Source organism: Vipera ursinii (genome assembly GCF_947247035.1).
Source record: "Vipera ursinii genome assembly, chromosome: Z".
NCBI lineage: Eukaryota > Metazoa > Chordata > Lepidosauria > Squamata > Viperidae > Vipera > Vipera ursinii.
This window is the reverse complement of record NC_139517.1, coordinates 10,522,084-10,539,972: the sequence shown is the minus strand read 5'-3', so window position 1 is coordinate 10,539,972 and position 17,889 is coordinate 10,522,084. Positions and strand designations below refer to the sequence as shown.

Below are 17,889 nucleotides of genomic sequence, written 5' to 3'. Positions count from 1 at the left end.
TTCTTTCTTTCTTTCTTTCTTTCTTTCTTTCTTTCTTTCTTTCTGCTGGTGATGACCTATAAAGCCCTAAATGGCTTGGGTTTGAGGGAACACCTCCTGCCAGCATCAAACTCCCTTCGTCCAGTGCACTCACACAGGGAGGGTCTTCTCAGGGTGCCGGCGGTAAAAGATTGCCGGCAGATAACACCCAGGGGGAGGGCCTTCTCTGTGGGTGCGCCTGCCCTCTGGAACCAGCTGCCCGCAGAGCTTAGGATCCCCCCCCCCCCGACCTTCGTTCATTCTGCCGGGACCTGAAGACCTGGCTCTTTGAGCTCTCCGGCCCAGGCTGAGAATTTTTAACTGGGGTTTTTAGTTAAGGGATAATTTAATCTTTTTAAATTGTTTTTTAACTTTTGTATTTTGTACTGTTTGATTTTAAATACCCTGTAAACCGCCCTGAGTCCTTCGGGAAAGGGCGGTATATAAATTAAATTAAATTAAATTAAATTAAATTAAATTAAATTAAATTAAATTAAATTAAATTAAATTAAATTTCTCTCTCTCTCTCTCTCTCTCTCTCTCTCTTTCTCCCTCCCTTCCTCCCTCCCTCCCTCCCTCCCTCCCTCCCTTCCTTCCTTCCTTCCTTCCTTCCTTCCTTCCTTCCTTCCTTCCTTCCTTCCTTCCTCAGACACACAGGGCTCAACTAAATAAAGCCACTCACCAAGATGCTTGCTTTTCCCATCTAGGTAGAGAGGATCCAAAACCGATATTTGTGGGTTTCTTATTGCTGGAAAAAAAGCTGGATGGAGAAAAGAAATCCAGAAAGGACAAACAATGAACTTATCCTCTATCACGGGACGCTGCCAGAAAACTGTTCCTCTGTCTGTGAGATTGGCTTCAAAAATGCTTTTCGAAAGCGTAAGAGACTGAGAAAGGGGTTCCTATCATTCTTTCCCCAAAGCTATCTAGTTCACCACTCTCAAACAAATAAACCTATCAGTAAAGAGTCCGAGGTAGTCCTATAGATGATCATTTGGCTGCCCATTTCTATTATCCTAACTTCAAGTCTCGCTAGAAGAGAGAGAATAAAAAGGGTGGGGAACCAGACGAAGGAATAGTATCTGCATAATTCAAGGAGATATAGATAACATAAGAAACCAGAGCTCGTAGCAGGAGAGATTTAAGGTTGGGGGTGAGCTCTTGGAATAGCCTTAACATTCTGAATATTCAGCAAACAGAAATTGGTTGTCTTTCGTGTCTACCAGGGGAAGATTTTTGTTTTGACTATGAAAAGCAAAGTATTTCTTGAATAGCACAAACCGCAAACTATTTACATTTGCAGCACTGTAACTTTTTTTTATAAGGGACGCGGTGGCTCAGTGGGTTAGGACACTGAGCTTGTTGACCAGATGGTCGGCAGTTTGGCGGGTCGAATCCCCAGTGCTGCGTAGCAGAGTGAGCGCCTGTTACTCGTCCCAGCTTCTGCCAGCCTAGCAGTTTGAAAGCACGTAAAAATGCAAGTAGAAAAATAGGGACCACTACGGTGGGAAGGTAACAGCGTTCCGTGCGCCTTTGGTGTCTAGTCATGCCTGCCACGTGACCACGGAGACATCCTTGGACAAACGCTGGCTCTTCGGCTTTGAAACAGAGATGAGCACCGGCCCCTAGAGTCGGAAACGACTAGCACGCGTGTGCGGGGGAAACTTTACCTTTAACTTTTTTTAGAACAGAATCACCAAAAGGACACCCTGCCCTCCAGCCAATGGAGGAAGCTCATTTTGGCACTGTTTCCTTCCATCAATTCTGGTTTGCTTTTTATTTGCATTTCAGAGGTTGAGCTGTACTAATGTCAATCAATCAATCAGAATAGAGATGGAAAGGGACCTTGGAGGTCTTCTAGTTCAGAGGCCACCAACCTTTTGGGCACCAGGGACCGGTTCTATGGAGAAATATTTTTCCGCGGACCAGAGGGGGTGTGGTTTTGTGTGCTGCCTGCATCCCGTGGATGGGGCTTTGCTTGTTTGCGTGGCCCGGTTGCTGGCATGCCACGGCCCGGTGCCGGTCCATGGACTGCAGGGTGGGGACCCCTGTTCTAGTCATATCCCCTGCTCAAGCAGGAGACCCTATACATTTCAGACAAGTGGGTGTCCAATCTCTTCTTAAAAACCTCCAGTGATGGGACACCCACAACCTTTGAAGGCGAGCTGTTCCACTGGTTAATTATCCTCATTGTTAAGAAGTTTCTCCTTAATTCCAGGTTAATGTCTGAGAAACATCCGGGAAAGATGAATTCCATAGATCAATATTCAATCTTTTACATGTTACTAATTCTAAAATGTGCATATTGTCTGGGTCTCTGAGGACTAAAAATATGGTCCACATTTTCTTGGCCTCATTAAAACTTGCCACATTTACAAGATCTAATGTAAGTCCAAAGGTTCGTGAATAATGGAAGATCCGCACTGGTCATATACAGTATGTGTAAATTCAATGCATTCTGACTATATTTGTTATAAATACAAACACAGGTAGTCCTCGACTTACAACAGTTCTCTTAGTGACTGTTCAAAGTTATAGCAGTGCTGAAAAAGTTGACTTATGACCGCTTTTCACACTTACGACTGTTGCAGCATCCCCTTGGCCACGTGATCAAAATTCAGACCCTTGGCAACTGACTCATATTTATGACGGTTGCAGTGTCCCGGGTTCATTGTGCAATCACTTTTTGGGACTTCCTGACAAGCAAAATCAACAGGGAAGCCAGATTCACTTAAAAAAATATGTGTTATTTAATTAACAACAGCAGTGATTCACTTCACAGCTGGGGCAAGGAAGGTCATCAAGTGGGGCAAATCTCGCTTAACAACTGTTTTGCTCAGCCATAGAAATATCGGGCTCAGTTGTGGTTGTAAGTCGAGGATCACCTGTACAGGATGCTTAAACAAACAAACAAACAAACAAACAAACAAACAGTCAAATGACACCAGTGAATTCTAACTTGGTGATGACCTATAAAGCCCTAAATGGCTTGGGTCCGGACTATCTAAGGCAGGGGTAGGCAACCTCGGCTCTTTTATGACTCATGGACTTCAACTCCCAGAATTCCTGAGTCAGCTATGCTGAGGGAAAAGGGAGAGGTTTCCAAGCTGAGCCATGCTGACTCAGGAATTCTGGGAGTTGAAGTCCATGAGTCATAAAAGAGCCGAGGTTGCCTACTCCTGACCTATACCATCTCAGACAGGTGATTGTCTAGTCCAGGGGTCGGCAACCTCGGCTCTTTTATGACTCTTGGACTTCAACTCCCAGAATTCCTGAGCCAGCTATGCTGGCTCAGGAATTCTGGGAGTTGAAGTCCACGAGTCATAAAAGAGCCGAGGTTGCCGACCCCTGGTCTAGTCCATAGCATAGCTGACTCAGGAATTCTGGGAGTTGAAGTCCATGAGACATAAAAGAGCCGAGGTTGCCTACCCCTGATCTAAGGGAACACCTGCTGCCGGCATCAACTTCCCATCGTCCTGTGCGCTCTCATAGGGAGGGCCTCCTTAGGGTGCTGCCGGTCAGGGAGTGCCGGCGGGTGATCCCCAGAGGGAGGGCATTCTCTGTGGGCGCGCCTGCCCTTTGGAACGATTTACCTGTGGAACTCCGGACTGCCCCCGACCTGCGCTCGTTTCGCCGGGACCTGAAAACCTGGCTTTTCGATCTATCCGGCCTGGACTGAGGGGGGTTTCAGTTTTAAGTTTTTAACATTGTTTTATTGTTGGGCTATTATTAATTTAATTCTTTTTTAATTCTATTTTTATCTTCATTTATATTGTCTTTTAAATATTGCCCTGTAAACCGCCCTGAGTCCTTCGGGAGTAGGGCGGTATAGAAAACTAAATAAATAAATAAATAAATAAATAAATAAATAAATAAATAAATAAATAAATAAATAAATAAAAAAAAAAAGAAGTTGATCAGGAGGAAAGGTGTACAGAACACTGAGAAGTGAATGAGTAACTATCTAAGTATGATGGTTGTTTTTGTTCTCTTTTTCTAGAAAGTCTCTATGGACAAGGCATTTATTTTTCTGTGGCTGCTGGCCGTGCTGTGTACTATGCCAAACCAGATCCCCAAGGGCTCCGGTACATGTTTCAAGCTCGAGTTCTTACAGGGGAATATGGTTGCGGGAAAGAAAATATGGTATTGCCTCCAGTGAAACAAGAGGGAAACGGCCGCTATGATAGTTTGGTGGACGTCCTTTCCAAGCCGAATATTTTCGTGGTGTTTTTTGACGATCACGCTTACCCTGAGTACTTGATCACCTTCTGAGGCATGACATCTTCATAGCAGTTCTGAGGGACCGGAAACGACCTCAATGGGACACAAGTGGAAGCAGAGAGATTTTCTGATGGGAACGAAGAAGAAATAATTTCTTTCAGGGTGTATATAGTGTATCGCTGGAGGGGAGATTGTCAGAGAATTATGAAACGCGCAATTCAATTTCAGTTGGAGGTCTTATCCTCTGGAAATGGTTTGTGGAACATCCTCATGTCAGGACAAGGAGGCTGTGTGAACATACGAATGAATTGTACCATTCCTAACTTATCCTCCTAAACCCACCCAAGTTTATACGTGTGACACAGCTCTACCTACTTTGCAATTCTCAGCCTCTCTGAGATTAAGTATAAATTTTGAATGAAATAAATATTAAGGGTAGTTCTGGTCATCAAAAGGGAACCTGGGCTTGTTACATTCAGTCTATCTTTCCAAAATCACTCACATAACAGAAAAAATGGAGGGGACACCATTACAGAATGAAAATTTAGTTTCCAAATCTTTCCCCGCACGGTCAAATATCCATTTTTCCAGCTATTGCTCATTTCTGCTTCCAGTACATTGGCTTTTCTAAAACCCATGTGTAAACAATAAACCTTGTGCAGTATAATTACTGTTTTGTTTTTCTGTCCACAAGAGTAATGTAAAGTTATAGATGGTTTTGAGAGAGAGTTGGGATATACCGTGTTTGCAAGAAGAAATAATTTTGGGGCAGTTCTGCCTTAATCCTTGGCATATTATCAGTCAGTTAGGCCAAAACTATAGTGTGTGATGTAAAACATTGTCTTCTGTGGGACTTCAGTACTGCAGAATCCTAGGATATAATTCTTTAGGTGGATGGATAGACATCAGGACCACAAAAGTAAAGATTTCTCGTCTGGTCGTGTCAGACTCTGGGAGTGAGGCTTATCTCTGTTTCTTACCTGAGGGAGCCAGCATTGTCTGAAGACAAATTCCACGGTCATGTGGCCAGCATGACTATAGGCCGAGATGCATGGAACACTGCTACCTTCCCACTGAAGTGGTACCTATTTATCTACTTGCATTTTTATGCTTTCAAATTGAATACGGTGCAAACGATAGACCAAAATATATTTGAATGTGCCATTGGATTATAAATCTTCACTGGCAAAACAACAACAACAACAACAACAATGATTTGGAAGGGACCTTGAAAGTCATCTAGTCTAACCCTCTGTTCAGGCAGGAAACCCTATACAATTTCAGACAGATGGCTGTCCAGTTTCTTATTAAAAACTTCCAGTGTTGGAGCATTCACAACTTCTGGAGGCAGGTTGTTCCACTGGTTAATTGTTCTAACTCTCAGGAAATTTCTCCTTAGTTCTAGGCTGCTGTTCTCTGGTTAGTTTCCATCCGTTGCTTCTTGTCCTGCCTTCAGTTGATTTAGAGAATAGCTTAACTCTCTCTTCTTTGTGGCAATCCCTGAGATATTGGAACACTGCTATCATGTCACTCCTAGTGCTTCTCTTCATTAAACTAGACATACCCAATTCCGCAACAGTTCCTTATATGTTTTAGCCTCCAGTCCCCTAATCATATTTGTTGCTCTTTTACATCGTGGTGACCAAAACTGGATGCGGTATTCCAAGTGTGACTTTACCAAGGCATTGTAAAAATGATATTAATACTTCACGTGATCTTGATTCTATCCCTCTGTTAATGCAGCCTAGCACTGTGTTGCTTTTTTGGCAGCTACAGCACACTGCTGGCTCATATTTAAGTGATTGTCCACCAGAAGTCTGAGATCCCTCTCACAGTTACTACTATTGAGCAAGGTACCACCTATGCTATACCTGTACATTTGGTTTTTCTTGCCTAAATGGCGAACCTTACTTTTTCAACATTGAATTTCATTTTGTTAAATAATGCCCAATGCTCAAGTCTTTCAAGATCCTTCTGTATCTTAAACCTATCTTCTGGAATGTTGGCTTGCCAGCTTGGTGTCGTCTGCAAATTTGATGAGTTCCCCTTCTATCCCCTCATCCAACTCGTTGATGAAGATGTTGAAGAGCACTGGGCCCAGAACAGAGCCCTGGGGCACCCCACTACATGCTTCCCTCCAATGAGATGCAGTTCCATTGAGGACCACACGCTGAGTATGGCCATTCAGCCAGCTACGAATCCATCTGCTGGCGACGCTGCCTAACCCACATTTTTCTATCTTATCAAGTAGTAGATTGTGATCTACTTTATCAAATGCCAAGTAAATTATATCCACAGTACTCCTCTGGTTCACTAATTTTGTCACCTGGTCAAAGAATGCAATAAGATTTGTCTGGCGTGATGTGTTTTTGACAAACCCATGTTGGCTTTTGGTAATGACTTTGTTTGCCTCTAGGTGTTCACTGATTCATTGCTTGATTATCTTTTCCAGAATCTCCCCAGGTATTGAGATCAGATTGGTAGGTCTAGTTTCCTGGATCCATTTTTTTCTCTTTTTTGAAGATGGGAACTACATCAGCTCTTTTCCACTCCTCTAGTAGTTACCCAGTGCCCCAGGATCTTTGAAAGATATAGTTCAGTGGTTCTGAGATCACATCTGCCAGTTCCTTGAGAACCTTGGGGTGTAATCCATCTGATCCTGGTAATTCGAACCCAGCTAGGATGGACAGGTGCTCACTTACCATTTTCGTGCCTATCTTAAATTGTGTTTCTAATCTGCTTTTTACGGTACTGTTTTTGATAGGTTGGACTGTTTTTTCCCTTAACAACCGTGTTACTAACTTAACAAATGCAATGATTCATTTAGCAACTGAGGCAAGGAAAATAAAATAGGGCAAAACTCACTTAACAAATGTTTCACTTAGCAACAGAAATTTTGAGCTCAATTGTGGTCGTAAGTGGAGGACTACCTATATTACATGAGTGTCATTAAATGAAGAACATTTATAAAAATTATGCTTTGTTTACATTATGTATTTTTAGTAATTTTCTTTGAAACATTGAATTTTCTTTTAATATCCAAGCCACAAACATTTTCTTATAAATGAGAATAAAAATTATAAAATAATTTTTTTAATAAAAATTTATAAAAATTATGCTTGCTTACATTATGTATTTCTGTTGGTATAGAAAATACCTTAACCATTTGCAATGTAAAATATGCAAATGGTTAAGATCTTTTCTATACCAAAAGAAACGATCCATTTAGCAGGAATTCTGTGGGAAGGGAGTGCTGTTTCTTGTAGAATGAAAATAACAGTCCCCTTTGGCATTACTTCAAAGCATTCCAACTTTACAATGCGATTTGTGAGTAGAGAACGTAAAATCGTCTGATTTTTTTTCCTTAGTATTTTCAGTTGGCTCTCAGGACTGGATCCAAAATGAAATAAGGTACAAAAACCAAGGGCATCTGCTCATCCTCAGATTGAAATAATAATAATAATAATAATAATAATAATAATAATAATAATAATAATAATAATAATAATAATAATAATAATAATATTTGGAAGGGACCTTGGAGGTAATCTAGTCCAACCCTCTGCTCACGCAGGAAACCCTATACCATTTCAGGCAAATGGCTGTCTAGTCTCTTCTTAAAAACTTCACAGCTTCTGGAGGCAGGTTGTTCCACTGGTTAATTGTTCTAACTGTCAGGAAGTTTCTCCTTAGTTCTAGGTTGCTTCTCTCCTTGACTAGTTTCCATCCGTTGCTTTTTGTCCTGCCTTCAGGTGCTTTGGAGAATAGCTTGACTCCCTCTTCTTTGTGGCAGCCCCTGAGATATTGGAACACTGCTATCACGTCACCCCTCACCCTTCTCTTTGTTAAACTACACATACCCAATTCCAGCAACCGTTCCTTATATGTTTTAGCCTCCAGTCCCCCAATCATCTTTGTTGCTCTTCTCTGTACCCTTTCTAGAGTCTAATATTCAGACTAAGTCTTAATTGCTCTCTAAAATTATTCTAGAAAGAGAAGAATTGTGGCTTGGATATTAAAAGAAAATTTAATGTTTCAAAATATTTGCCAAAAACATATAATGTAAAGAAATGGCACTCATGTAATACAGCTAGTCCTCGACTTACAACCACAATTGAGCCCAAAATTCATATTGCTGAGACATTTGTTAACTGAGTTTTGCCCCATTTTACAACCTCTCACTGCAGTTGTTAAGTGAATCACTACAGTTGTTAACTTAGTAACATGGCTGTTAAGTGAATCAGAGAACGCCCTCCCCCTGGGGGTCACCAGTCGGCACTCTCTGATCGGTGGCACCTTGAGGAGGCCCTCTCTGTGGGAGCGCACTGGGCGGAGGGAAGTTGATGCCGGCCGCAGGTGCTCCCTAAGGTACTCTGGACCCATGCCATGTAGGGCTTTAAAGGTCATTACCAGCATAGACCAAGGCATACTTGATAATGTTTTGCACACTTGCAGACTCATTGCCTAATATTATATCAGTGATTTAAATACAAACAGCTATTGGATGTGATATAGCAAAACAAATATACAAAATCAATTGAAAAGCCTGCAAAGTGCTATACTGACGATGAGATACTATATACAAAGGATTCAAATCATATTTAGAAGTTTATGAAATATTAAAGGATGCATTTAATCTCATAAAAATTGAAATATTTATTATTTGTTTCTACCCTGATTGTTCTCCAAGAGGCAACAGTACCATCGCTTAAGTATCTTTCTCTGCATAATAACCCTTTGAGATAGCTTGAGTAAACAAATAGACCCAAAATATATAACTCTATCATTATTGGATTAGTGGACAATCACTTAAATATGAGCCAGCAGTGTGCTGCAGCTGCCAAAAAAGCCAACACAGTTCTAGGCTGCATTAACAGAGAGATAAAATCAAGATTACGTGGTAACGTAATTACGTGGTAATAACACTTTATAATGCCTTGGTAAGGCTAATCAAGGAGAGAAGCAACCTAGAACTAAGGAGAAATTTCCTGACAGTTAGAACAATTCATTAGTGGAACCACTTGCCTCCAGAAATTGTGAATGCTCCAACACTGAAAGTTTTTAATAAGAAACTGGACAACCATTTATCTGAAATGGTTTAGGGGGTTGGACTAGAAGACCTCCAAGGTCCCTTCCACATTCTATTCTATTCTATTCTATTCTATTCTATTCTATTCTATTCTATTCTATTCTATTCTATTCTATTCTATTCTATTCTATTCTATTCTATTCTATTCTATTCTATTCTATTCTTCAAATCAAATAGAGTTTCTTCTCCTTTCAGTACCATCACCACCACCTGGTTATTTCTGAAACATACAGGTAGTTTTCAGTTCACAATCATTTGTTTAGTGATTGTTTGAACTTACAACGGGCCTGAATAAAGTGACTTGTGATCAGTCCTTACCCTTATGACCATTGTGGCTTCCCTACTGGACATGATCAAAATTCAGGCTCTTGTCAAAGGGCATATATTTACATCAGCTGTAGGGTCCTGGGGTCATGTAATCACCACATGTGACCTTCCCAGCCTGCTTCCAGCAAGCGAGGTCAACAGGGGAAGCTGGATTCAATTAACAATTATGTGATTCACTTAACAACTGTGCCAAAAATGTCATAAAATTAGGTGTGACTCACTTAAGCAACTGCTTTGCTTAGCAATGGAAATTCTGGACCCAATTGTGGTCATAAGTCAAAGTAGTCCTTGACTTAAGACCATAATTAAGCCCACAATTTCTGTTTCTAAACAAGACAGCTGTTAAGTGAGTTTTGCTCCATTTTGCAACCTTTCTTGCTAAAGTGAATCACTGCAGTTGTTAAGTTAGTAACCCAGTTGCTAAGTGAATCCGGTGTCCCCATTGATTTTGCGTGTCAGAAGGTTGCAAAAAATGATTGCATGACTCTGGGACAATCATCAAAAGTATGAGCCAGATGCCAAGCAGCCAAATGTTGACCCTATGACCACAGGGAAGCTGCAAAGGTCATAAGTGTGAAAAATGACCATAAATCGCTTTCTTTCAGTGCTGTTATAACTTTGTACGGTCACTAAACAAGATTGTAGGTCAAGGACTACCTGTATCTATATTGAGTCTATTATTGCACATCTGCAACACAGCTAACAAACTATAGATGGCTTCTCTATAGTTGTTTTTTTTAAAAAAACTCTGTTGGATCAAGCATTATCTGATATCAACAAACAAGAGAAAATAAACAAAATCTATGCTTGTCTGGGTTGTTCATCTCTATTCTATTTACCAAACACAGAGAAGTAGTTGTGCTATTATGCTTTTTCATGATTAATAATCTATAAAATTTATAACCAGGACCATAATCTGTCAGGTTTATAGTTGCAGACCAAATTTCCCTATTCTTTAAGGCCCATGAAGCCAAAATCATTGGGAGGGCCAATGATTGGCTCTCAGGGTGGAGGGAGAGGCGGGGCTTGAGCACTGCCACTTCCTGTTCTCCTTTTCCCGCCTTTTCCCACATATTGCTGCTCTTTTCTAGGAAGACACCCCCTCCAATGCTCCAGTCTCCATGGCAACCTAATTCGGCCTGCAGAAACACATACAAAAACCGACTGCATGGCCATCAAACGTGGCTCCTCTCCGGCCTGCAAGGATAGGGCCATTTTGCAAGATGGCTGCGGGTTAAAAAGGGCTTCTGGTGTGGGCAGTCCTCTGCCTTAAGCACCGCTGGGCCAGTCTGGAGGATCTCAGGGGGAACCTTGTCCATTTCTGGCAGAGCTGTGCCTTTTTGATTGCTCTTGCAGAAATTTGCCATCCTTCTTGCCCTCCTAATTAAGAAAGAAGGCCTGGGTAGCCCTCACTTCTTTTCCCCACTTCAAGACTGCTCATAAAAAATTATAAGGAGCTAGTCTAAACCCTGCACTTTTCAGGCATTAAGCGGGTAAAATAAAACAGAGGCTTTTGAAACTTTGGGTTTTTTAAAACAACCCTTAAAAATGAGGGTTGACGTGGGGGAAAATATGGAGAGGGGTATATGTGTTGGGTTTCTGAAGGGAAGGCTGGATTTACATCTATGAAAAGGGACATATGCTTCAACTTGGCACATAAGAATGGTGCACTTTATAGAGTGAATCCTGGCTTGGTTGGTCTTTGGGTTGCTACACAAATGACAAACATGTCAAGCATTTTCAAGTGTTTTTAAAGCAAAATGCATTGTTCAGATGACAAAAAGAAGAAATGACTATTAACACCTATGGAGATTCTCAAATCATCCAGATCATGGTTATCTCAAAGATGCTTTTTTTGCAAAAGGCAACTGGAGCTTCATGGTTCTTTTCTTTCTCTGAAAACATAGAACATAGAGTAATAGAGTTGAAAGGTCGAATAGAACAGAATGGAACAAAAGAGAATAGAACTGGAAGGGACATTGGAGGTCTTCTAGTCCAGCCCCCTGCTCAAGCAGGAGAACCTATACCAGGTGTAGGCAACCTCGGCTCTTTTATGACTCATGGACTTCAACTCCCAGAATTCCTGTCAGCATATGCTGACTCAGGAATTCTGGGAGTTGAAGTCCATGAGTCATAAAAGAGCCGAGGTTGCCTACCCCTGACCTATACCATCTCAGACAAGTGACTGTCTGGCCTCTTCTTAAAAATCTCCAGTGATGAACTTCAGAAGCCTTCAGAAGCCCACAACTTCTGAAGGCAAAGCTGTTCCACTGGTTAATTGTCCTCACTGTTAGGAAGTTTTTTCTTAATTCCAGGTTGCTTGTCTGTTTGGTCAGTTTCCAACCATTGTTTCTTGTCCTGCCCTCTGGTGCTTTGGAGAATAATTTGACCACTTCATCTTTGTGGCAGCCCCTCAAATACTGGAATACTGCTATCGTGTCATCCTGTTTCTTCATTTCTTTAGACTAGCCAAACCCAAGTCATGCAGCCATTCTTCATATGTTTTAGTCTGCAGGCCTTTGATCATTTTAATTGCTCTTCTCTGAACTTTTTTTCAAAGTCTCAACATCTTTAGTATGGTGACCAAAATTGGTTTCAGTATTCCAGGTGTGGTTTTACTAGGGTTTTATTTTTCTAGTCCAACCCCCTGCTTGAGCAGGACACCTGATATCATTTCAGACGAATGGTTGTCCAGTCTCTTTTTGAAAGCCTTCCGTGATGGAGCACTCACAACTTCAGAAGGCAAGCTATTCCATTGGTTGATTACTCTCACCATTAGGAAAATTCTCCTTATTTCTAGGTTGCTTCTCTCCTTGGTCAGTTTCCAACCATTGTTTCTTGTCTTGCCTATTGGTACTTTGGAAAATAGTTTGACCACTTTGTCTTCGTAGGAGTCCCTCAAATATTGTAAAAGTGCTATCATGTTCCCCTCATCCAAGAAGCTTCTTCAATTCTTAGAAATGCTTTCAAATAGGGGGAAAAAAAATCCTAAGCAAATCCAGCTGCCTTTTGGAAAAAAAAAGCACCTTTGGGATGACTGTTAATAATATAATTTGAATTTTCTAAGCTGACCTGTAAATAAGTCATTATAATTTTCTATAATCACTCAGATCTCCCCGTTCTAAGTCTGGGAGTTTAGAGAAAATGCATAAAGCCATGGTTTATGATATTGATTACCCCAGGGCGTTATTTACTTAGGCATAGCAGCAATCACTGGTTTTGAGGGCTTTTAAGAAGGATAGGGCAAAATAATAAATTTTTCTAAGGTGGTAAGCTGTGACAATCGAATGGATCTTCCATGTTCAGAAGCAATATGCTACTAGTGCCTGAAAATAACTGTAGTGAGGATACTGCTTCTGTTTTGCTGCTTGTGTAGCCTTGAAGGAATTATCCAGGGTGACAGACTTTAGCCCTTTAATTAATAATGTGCTGGAGGATGGTGGTGATGGAGGTAGTGAGTTGGGGAATTAAAGAGATGAAATTGGCACCTTAAAACTCTGCAAAGTTTGAGACATGCATTTTGCCCCTCACTCCAAATACTGAAAGACCCCATAACAAAGAGAGGTGGAGGTGGGGGACACAAGGTTCATATCTACTAGGCCATACTTTGAAACAATACTCTGGATTCCAAAATATCTTGTAAGGTCCCAGTCCCTTACTTAAACGTGAGATACCATATCAATCTAATTAGATAACCCAGGTGGAGACTTCTTGATCAAGCAGCACTTTATTTGATCAAATTAAGCAGCTGGGTGGCCCACAATCTGGAACACTGGCAGAGTTACGTCCAGAAGTGCCATACATTAGAAAGTTGGTAGCATTGCTTTATAAACTATGTTAGCCAATGAAAATCAAAAACAGAGCCATTACATCATAAAGAAGGCATCAATCATTCCTGTACACTCCCTTCAGTATATCCCATCCATGTTCCCACACTTGCATGAAATTTCTCTGGTGCAAAAGCTGATTACAAAAAGCAAGAAAGCAACAGTTAGACTAAACAATTTCCCTTTGTTCCAGAACCCTTAAGTCTCTTTGTTATTCCCGCTTTATCACCAAATTCATGTCTTTCAGATGTATTGGACCAGCTCTTATGGCCAAACTGGTTCGGAATGACAAAAAAGTACTTCAACCGAATTTGGAAGGCAACAATTTGAGGCAGGTTGTTTTTGCTTCATTTATTTTCTTTGATCCATCATATCAATTTATTAGCTTCAATTGTAATTCCTTGGTTGTTTCGACGTTGCAAATTCATTTAGTATCTTTCTTATACTGCCAGAAGGCATGCTGGGAACTGTAGTTCAGGAGCATCACGTGTTCTACACACTTATTGTACTGTACTAGCAAATGTGTTTGCATTTGAAGGGGAAAAAGTGATTTTAAGTCCTTCTGAATACCAGCTCTGAGTCTGATCAAATGACCATATTTTTTTCTAAATTCAGGTCTGTGCTGAGACTAAACCGTACAAAAGATCTAAAAATGTTGACAGTAATATATATTTTTTGCCCTATAACTGTGATACTGTACAGTGAATGCTACATAACTCTTCCACAGGAATCCTTTGTAATACATTTGGCTTGGCTGCAGTAATATGTCTGTCTGTGAGGATATGCTTCTTTGCAATTATCGCAAATGTCGAGTCAAGCTTTCAGGCTATGCGTGGGTCACGGCCTGCTCACATATCTTCTGTGACCAACATGGCAGTGGAGAGTTCAGCCGATCACCAGCAGTTTGTCCAGCATGCACCAGTGCCCTCTCTGGCAAGTTGGATATTGTTCGGACAGAGCTCAGTCCTTCGGAGGAATATAAAGCCATGGTATTAGCTGGATTGCGTCCAGAAATTATTCTGGATATCAGCTCCAGGGCTTTGGCTTTCTGGACATATCAGGTAAATTATATCCAGTAATGGGCAGTTAGAGTTAGAAAGAATTCTTTAGTTAAAAACTAGCTAGGTACCTTGCTCCTATGCATATTTAGTCTGAATATTTTTTATCATTCTTATTGCTTTAAAATGTTTTCAGTAGTTTTAATTAGACACACACTTTTTTAACTGTAAGCCACTCAGAGTCATTGAGATAGGCTGCTATAGAAATGGATAGATAGATAGATAGATAGATAGATAGATAGATAGATAGATAGATAGATAGATAGATACAGTAGATCAGGGGTGTCAAACTCAATTTCATTGAGGGCCTCATCAGCATTGCGGTTGCCCTCAGCAGGCCGGGTGGGTATGGCCAGGGTGGGCATGGCCTACTGGGTAGGCGTGGCTAGAGTGCGTATGGCCTACTGGGTGGGCATGGCCAGCTCTACATCATTGGCATCAAGGGTGCCTATGGGGGCCTGGGCAGGAGTAGGACAGATCTGAGGGTCTCTGGCAGGAGGAGGGTCTCTGGGCCAGGGCCAAGGCAGTGGGGGCCGTTCCCTCATTGTTTCCAAGATGGCTTCGCAGGCCACATGAAACCACTTCACGGGCCGGATCTGGCCCCCAGGCCTTGTGTTTGACATGTCTGCAGTAGATAGATAGATAGATAGATAGATAGATAGATAGATAGATAGATAGACAGACAGACAGACAGATAGATAATCTCCACAGACACATAGAAATAGTGCATTGAGTGACAAAAGTAATTTCATTCAAATCTTCCCAAGACTTACTCCTTGCTACTTATTCTTTATATCCATGTAGGTCCATCAAGAGCGTCTGTATCAAGAATATACTTACAGCAAAGCAGAGGGCCACCTGAAGCAAATGGAGAAAGTCTACACTCAGCAGCTCCAGAGCAAAGATATGGAGCTGACATCTATGAAGAGTGAAGTCTCTTCCTTAAAGAAAGTATTGGAGGAATACAAAAAGAAATTCACTGAGCTGTCAGAGAAACTCATGGAGCGTAATCGTCAGTACCAAAAACTGCAGGGCTTGTATGACAGCCTGAGATTACGGAATATTGCTGTGGCCAATCAGGAGGCAGGCCAAGAGCCTGCCATGATGCCTCAGCCTGCTGTCTTTGGTTTCCCTCTGGGTAAGAATGGTGACTTTTAGTATGATACTTCACAAGCACTTCATTGACAGGGTGAATAATGCTTGGATGGAATCTATACACACAGAGCATTATTAAAATGACATAGGGCTGATAAGGACACTGGGCGTTAGACAACTACATGAATGTGGCAAGTATTGTATACTATGTTATGCTCCCGTTAATAACTTACTGAGCATAACTAGCTTTCCTAGCAATTTAAAGATGTATTATCTCAACATAGTGGTTAACCAGACCTTTTAATTATCACATTTCACAGGTAAAATAGCATCTGCTTTTTCTGACTGTGAAGTTTTTTTTCAGATTACTTGCATGCATCGCATCGCACCAAACATAGCATGCATCAGTAGACTGCAATGCACAACTTAAAGAAAAGCAGTGTGTTGTCCTGTCTTGGGGTTTGGCAATTGCAACATAAAATGTAAAAATGAATCCCATCCATTTTTAGCTATTATTTTGAATCTAGGTAAAGGTAAAGGTTCCCCCACACATGCGTGCTAGTCGTTTCCGACTCTAGGGGCCGGTGCTCATCTCCGTTTCAAAGCCAAAGAGCCAGCGCTTGTCCGAGGACGTCTCCGTGGTTATGTGGCCGGCATGACTAGACGCCAAAGGCGCCCGAAACGCTGTTACCTTCCCACCGTAGTGGTCCCTATTTTTCTACTTGCATTTTTACGTGCTTTCGAACTGCTAGGTTGGCAGAAGCTGGGACGAGTAACAGGCACTCACTCCGTTATGTGGCACTCGGGATTCAACCTGCCAAACTGCCAACCTTCTGATCGACAGGCTCAGCATCCTAACCCACTGAGCCACCGCATCCCTATTTTGAATCTAAGCTATCTTTAAACAATCTGGATATTAAGTGCTTTCTGAATAAATATGGTGCCAATCAATATTTGCATGTTTTCTCTTCTGGAGCAAAGAGAGTTTAAATTGGAAAACTGCAAAGAAAGATTTCAGCAACTTCTCCCTAGCATCAGAGTTCTGATTCCCACCTCCTGTGTCTATAATATGGTTTACTTTAAAAATGGAGATTATGATTATGGATCTTCCACCTAAATATAATCTGTCCCTTATTATATGCATGTATCAGTGTTTGGCATCAATGTACTGTAGCTAATAAGGCCATTTTTACAGGAGAGGAAATTTAAGCCCTTCTCTAATAAACATGTTTCTCACTCACACGTTCTAGGTAATGCTGCCAGACTGTCTGGGAACTTCACACCTATCCAGGGCCGACATGGTGAGGGGGACTTCCATTTCAAACCCTTCTTTGCCTCCACTCCACCCATGGGTGAGTCTGCCAACGGCTTCTTTTCCTTTGCCTCTCCTGACCGTGATTTGGAACACCACGCAGGAGGCAACAGAGCTTATAAAATTAAGAGAATGTAAATCCTAATGTGCATTTCAGTTTAAGTGCAGGACCTTCTGAAAACCCAGTTCAATATTTACAGGCCCGAGGTTTAAAACTAAACAAAATCTCAACACAAGAAACCAACTTTTCGTTATGTCAGTGAATGTCAAATATTTCCCAAGCCATGTCATATGTTAAAGCAAGAGAGGGACATTTGCAAAGTCAATATTTTTTGAATGGTTAGATAGTATACTGGTTTACTGTAGTTTACATGTGCATGAGTTTGTTACAGTATTCAGCTTGTCATTGTTCCGCTATATAGCAACCTCCTTGCAAACACAACAGTTGTGACACATTTGCAGTGATTTGATTATTGTGCATTATGACAGTTTAATTAGTGCTCAAACACTTAATAATTGCTTATTGTAACGAATGTGTTATAATGTTTTAAACCTCTGATGACTGTTTTCAACTCTCACATCTTAAAATAGCATGTTTTCTTTGATGGGTGTGTAAATATATTTGCAAGGATTTGTTTCTTTGTTTCATTGTTACTTGTAAATAAAAATATGTGGAGGGAAAAATATTACTTGTGTGTATATGTTTCCATTGGTATAAACATCTGTGGATGTCCTTTTTGTCTTTTGTCATTAAGCATTAAATGTTTTTCTGGTCATCAGAAGTAGTCCTCCTCTTCTACCACTTGGATGTTGAGGGAGAATCATTTTATTAATTTTTTTAAATGGACCTAAATTATGAGGGCTGTGTTGCTTCAAGCACTTCATCTATTTGATAAATCAGATCATTGGATCACAATCATCCATATGATTTTCTCTGTGTTG

General features: G+C 41.0%; 1 protein-coding gene across 1 annotated transcript; it reads left to right on the top strand.

Moving 5' to 3' along the window:
• Positions 1–14,246: 14,246 nt before the first annotated feature.
• On the top strand, positions 14,247–17,085 carry CCNB1IP1 (cyclin B1 interacting protein 1; the record flags this gene model as incomplete). Its single annotated transcript, XM_083376089.1, has 3 exons — positions 14,247–14,543; positions 15,345–15,678; positions 16,886–17,085. The coding sequence occupies 3 exons, from the start codon at positions 14,247–14,249 to the stop codon at positions 17,083–17,085; spliced, it is 831 nt and encodes a 276-aa protein (XP_083232215.1).
• Between the last annotated feature and the right edge of the window lie 804 nt (positions 17,086–17,889).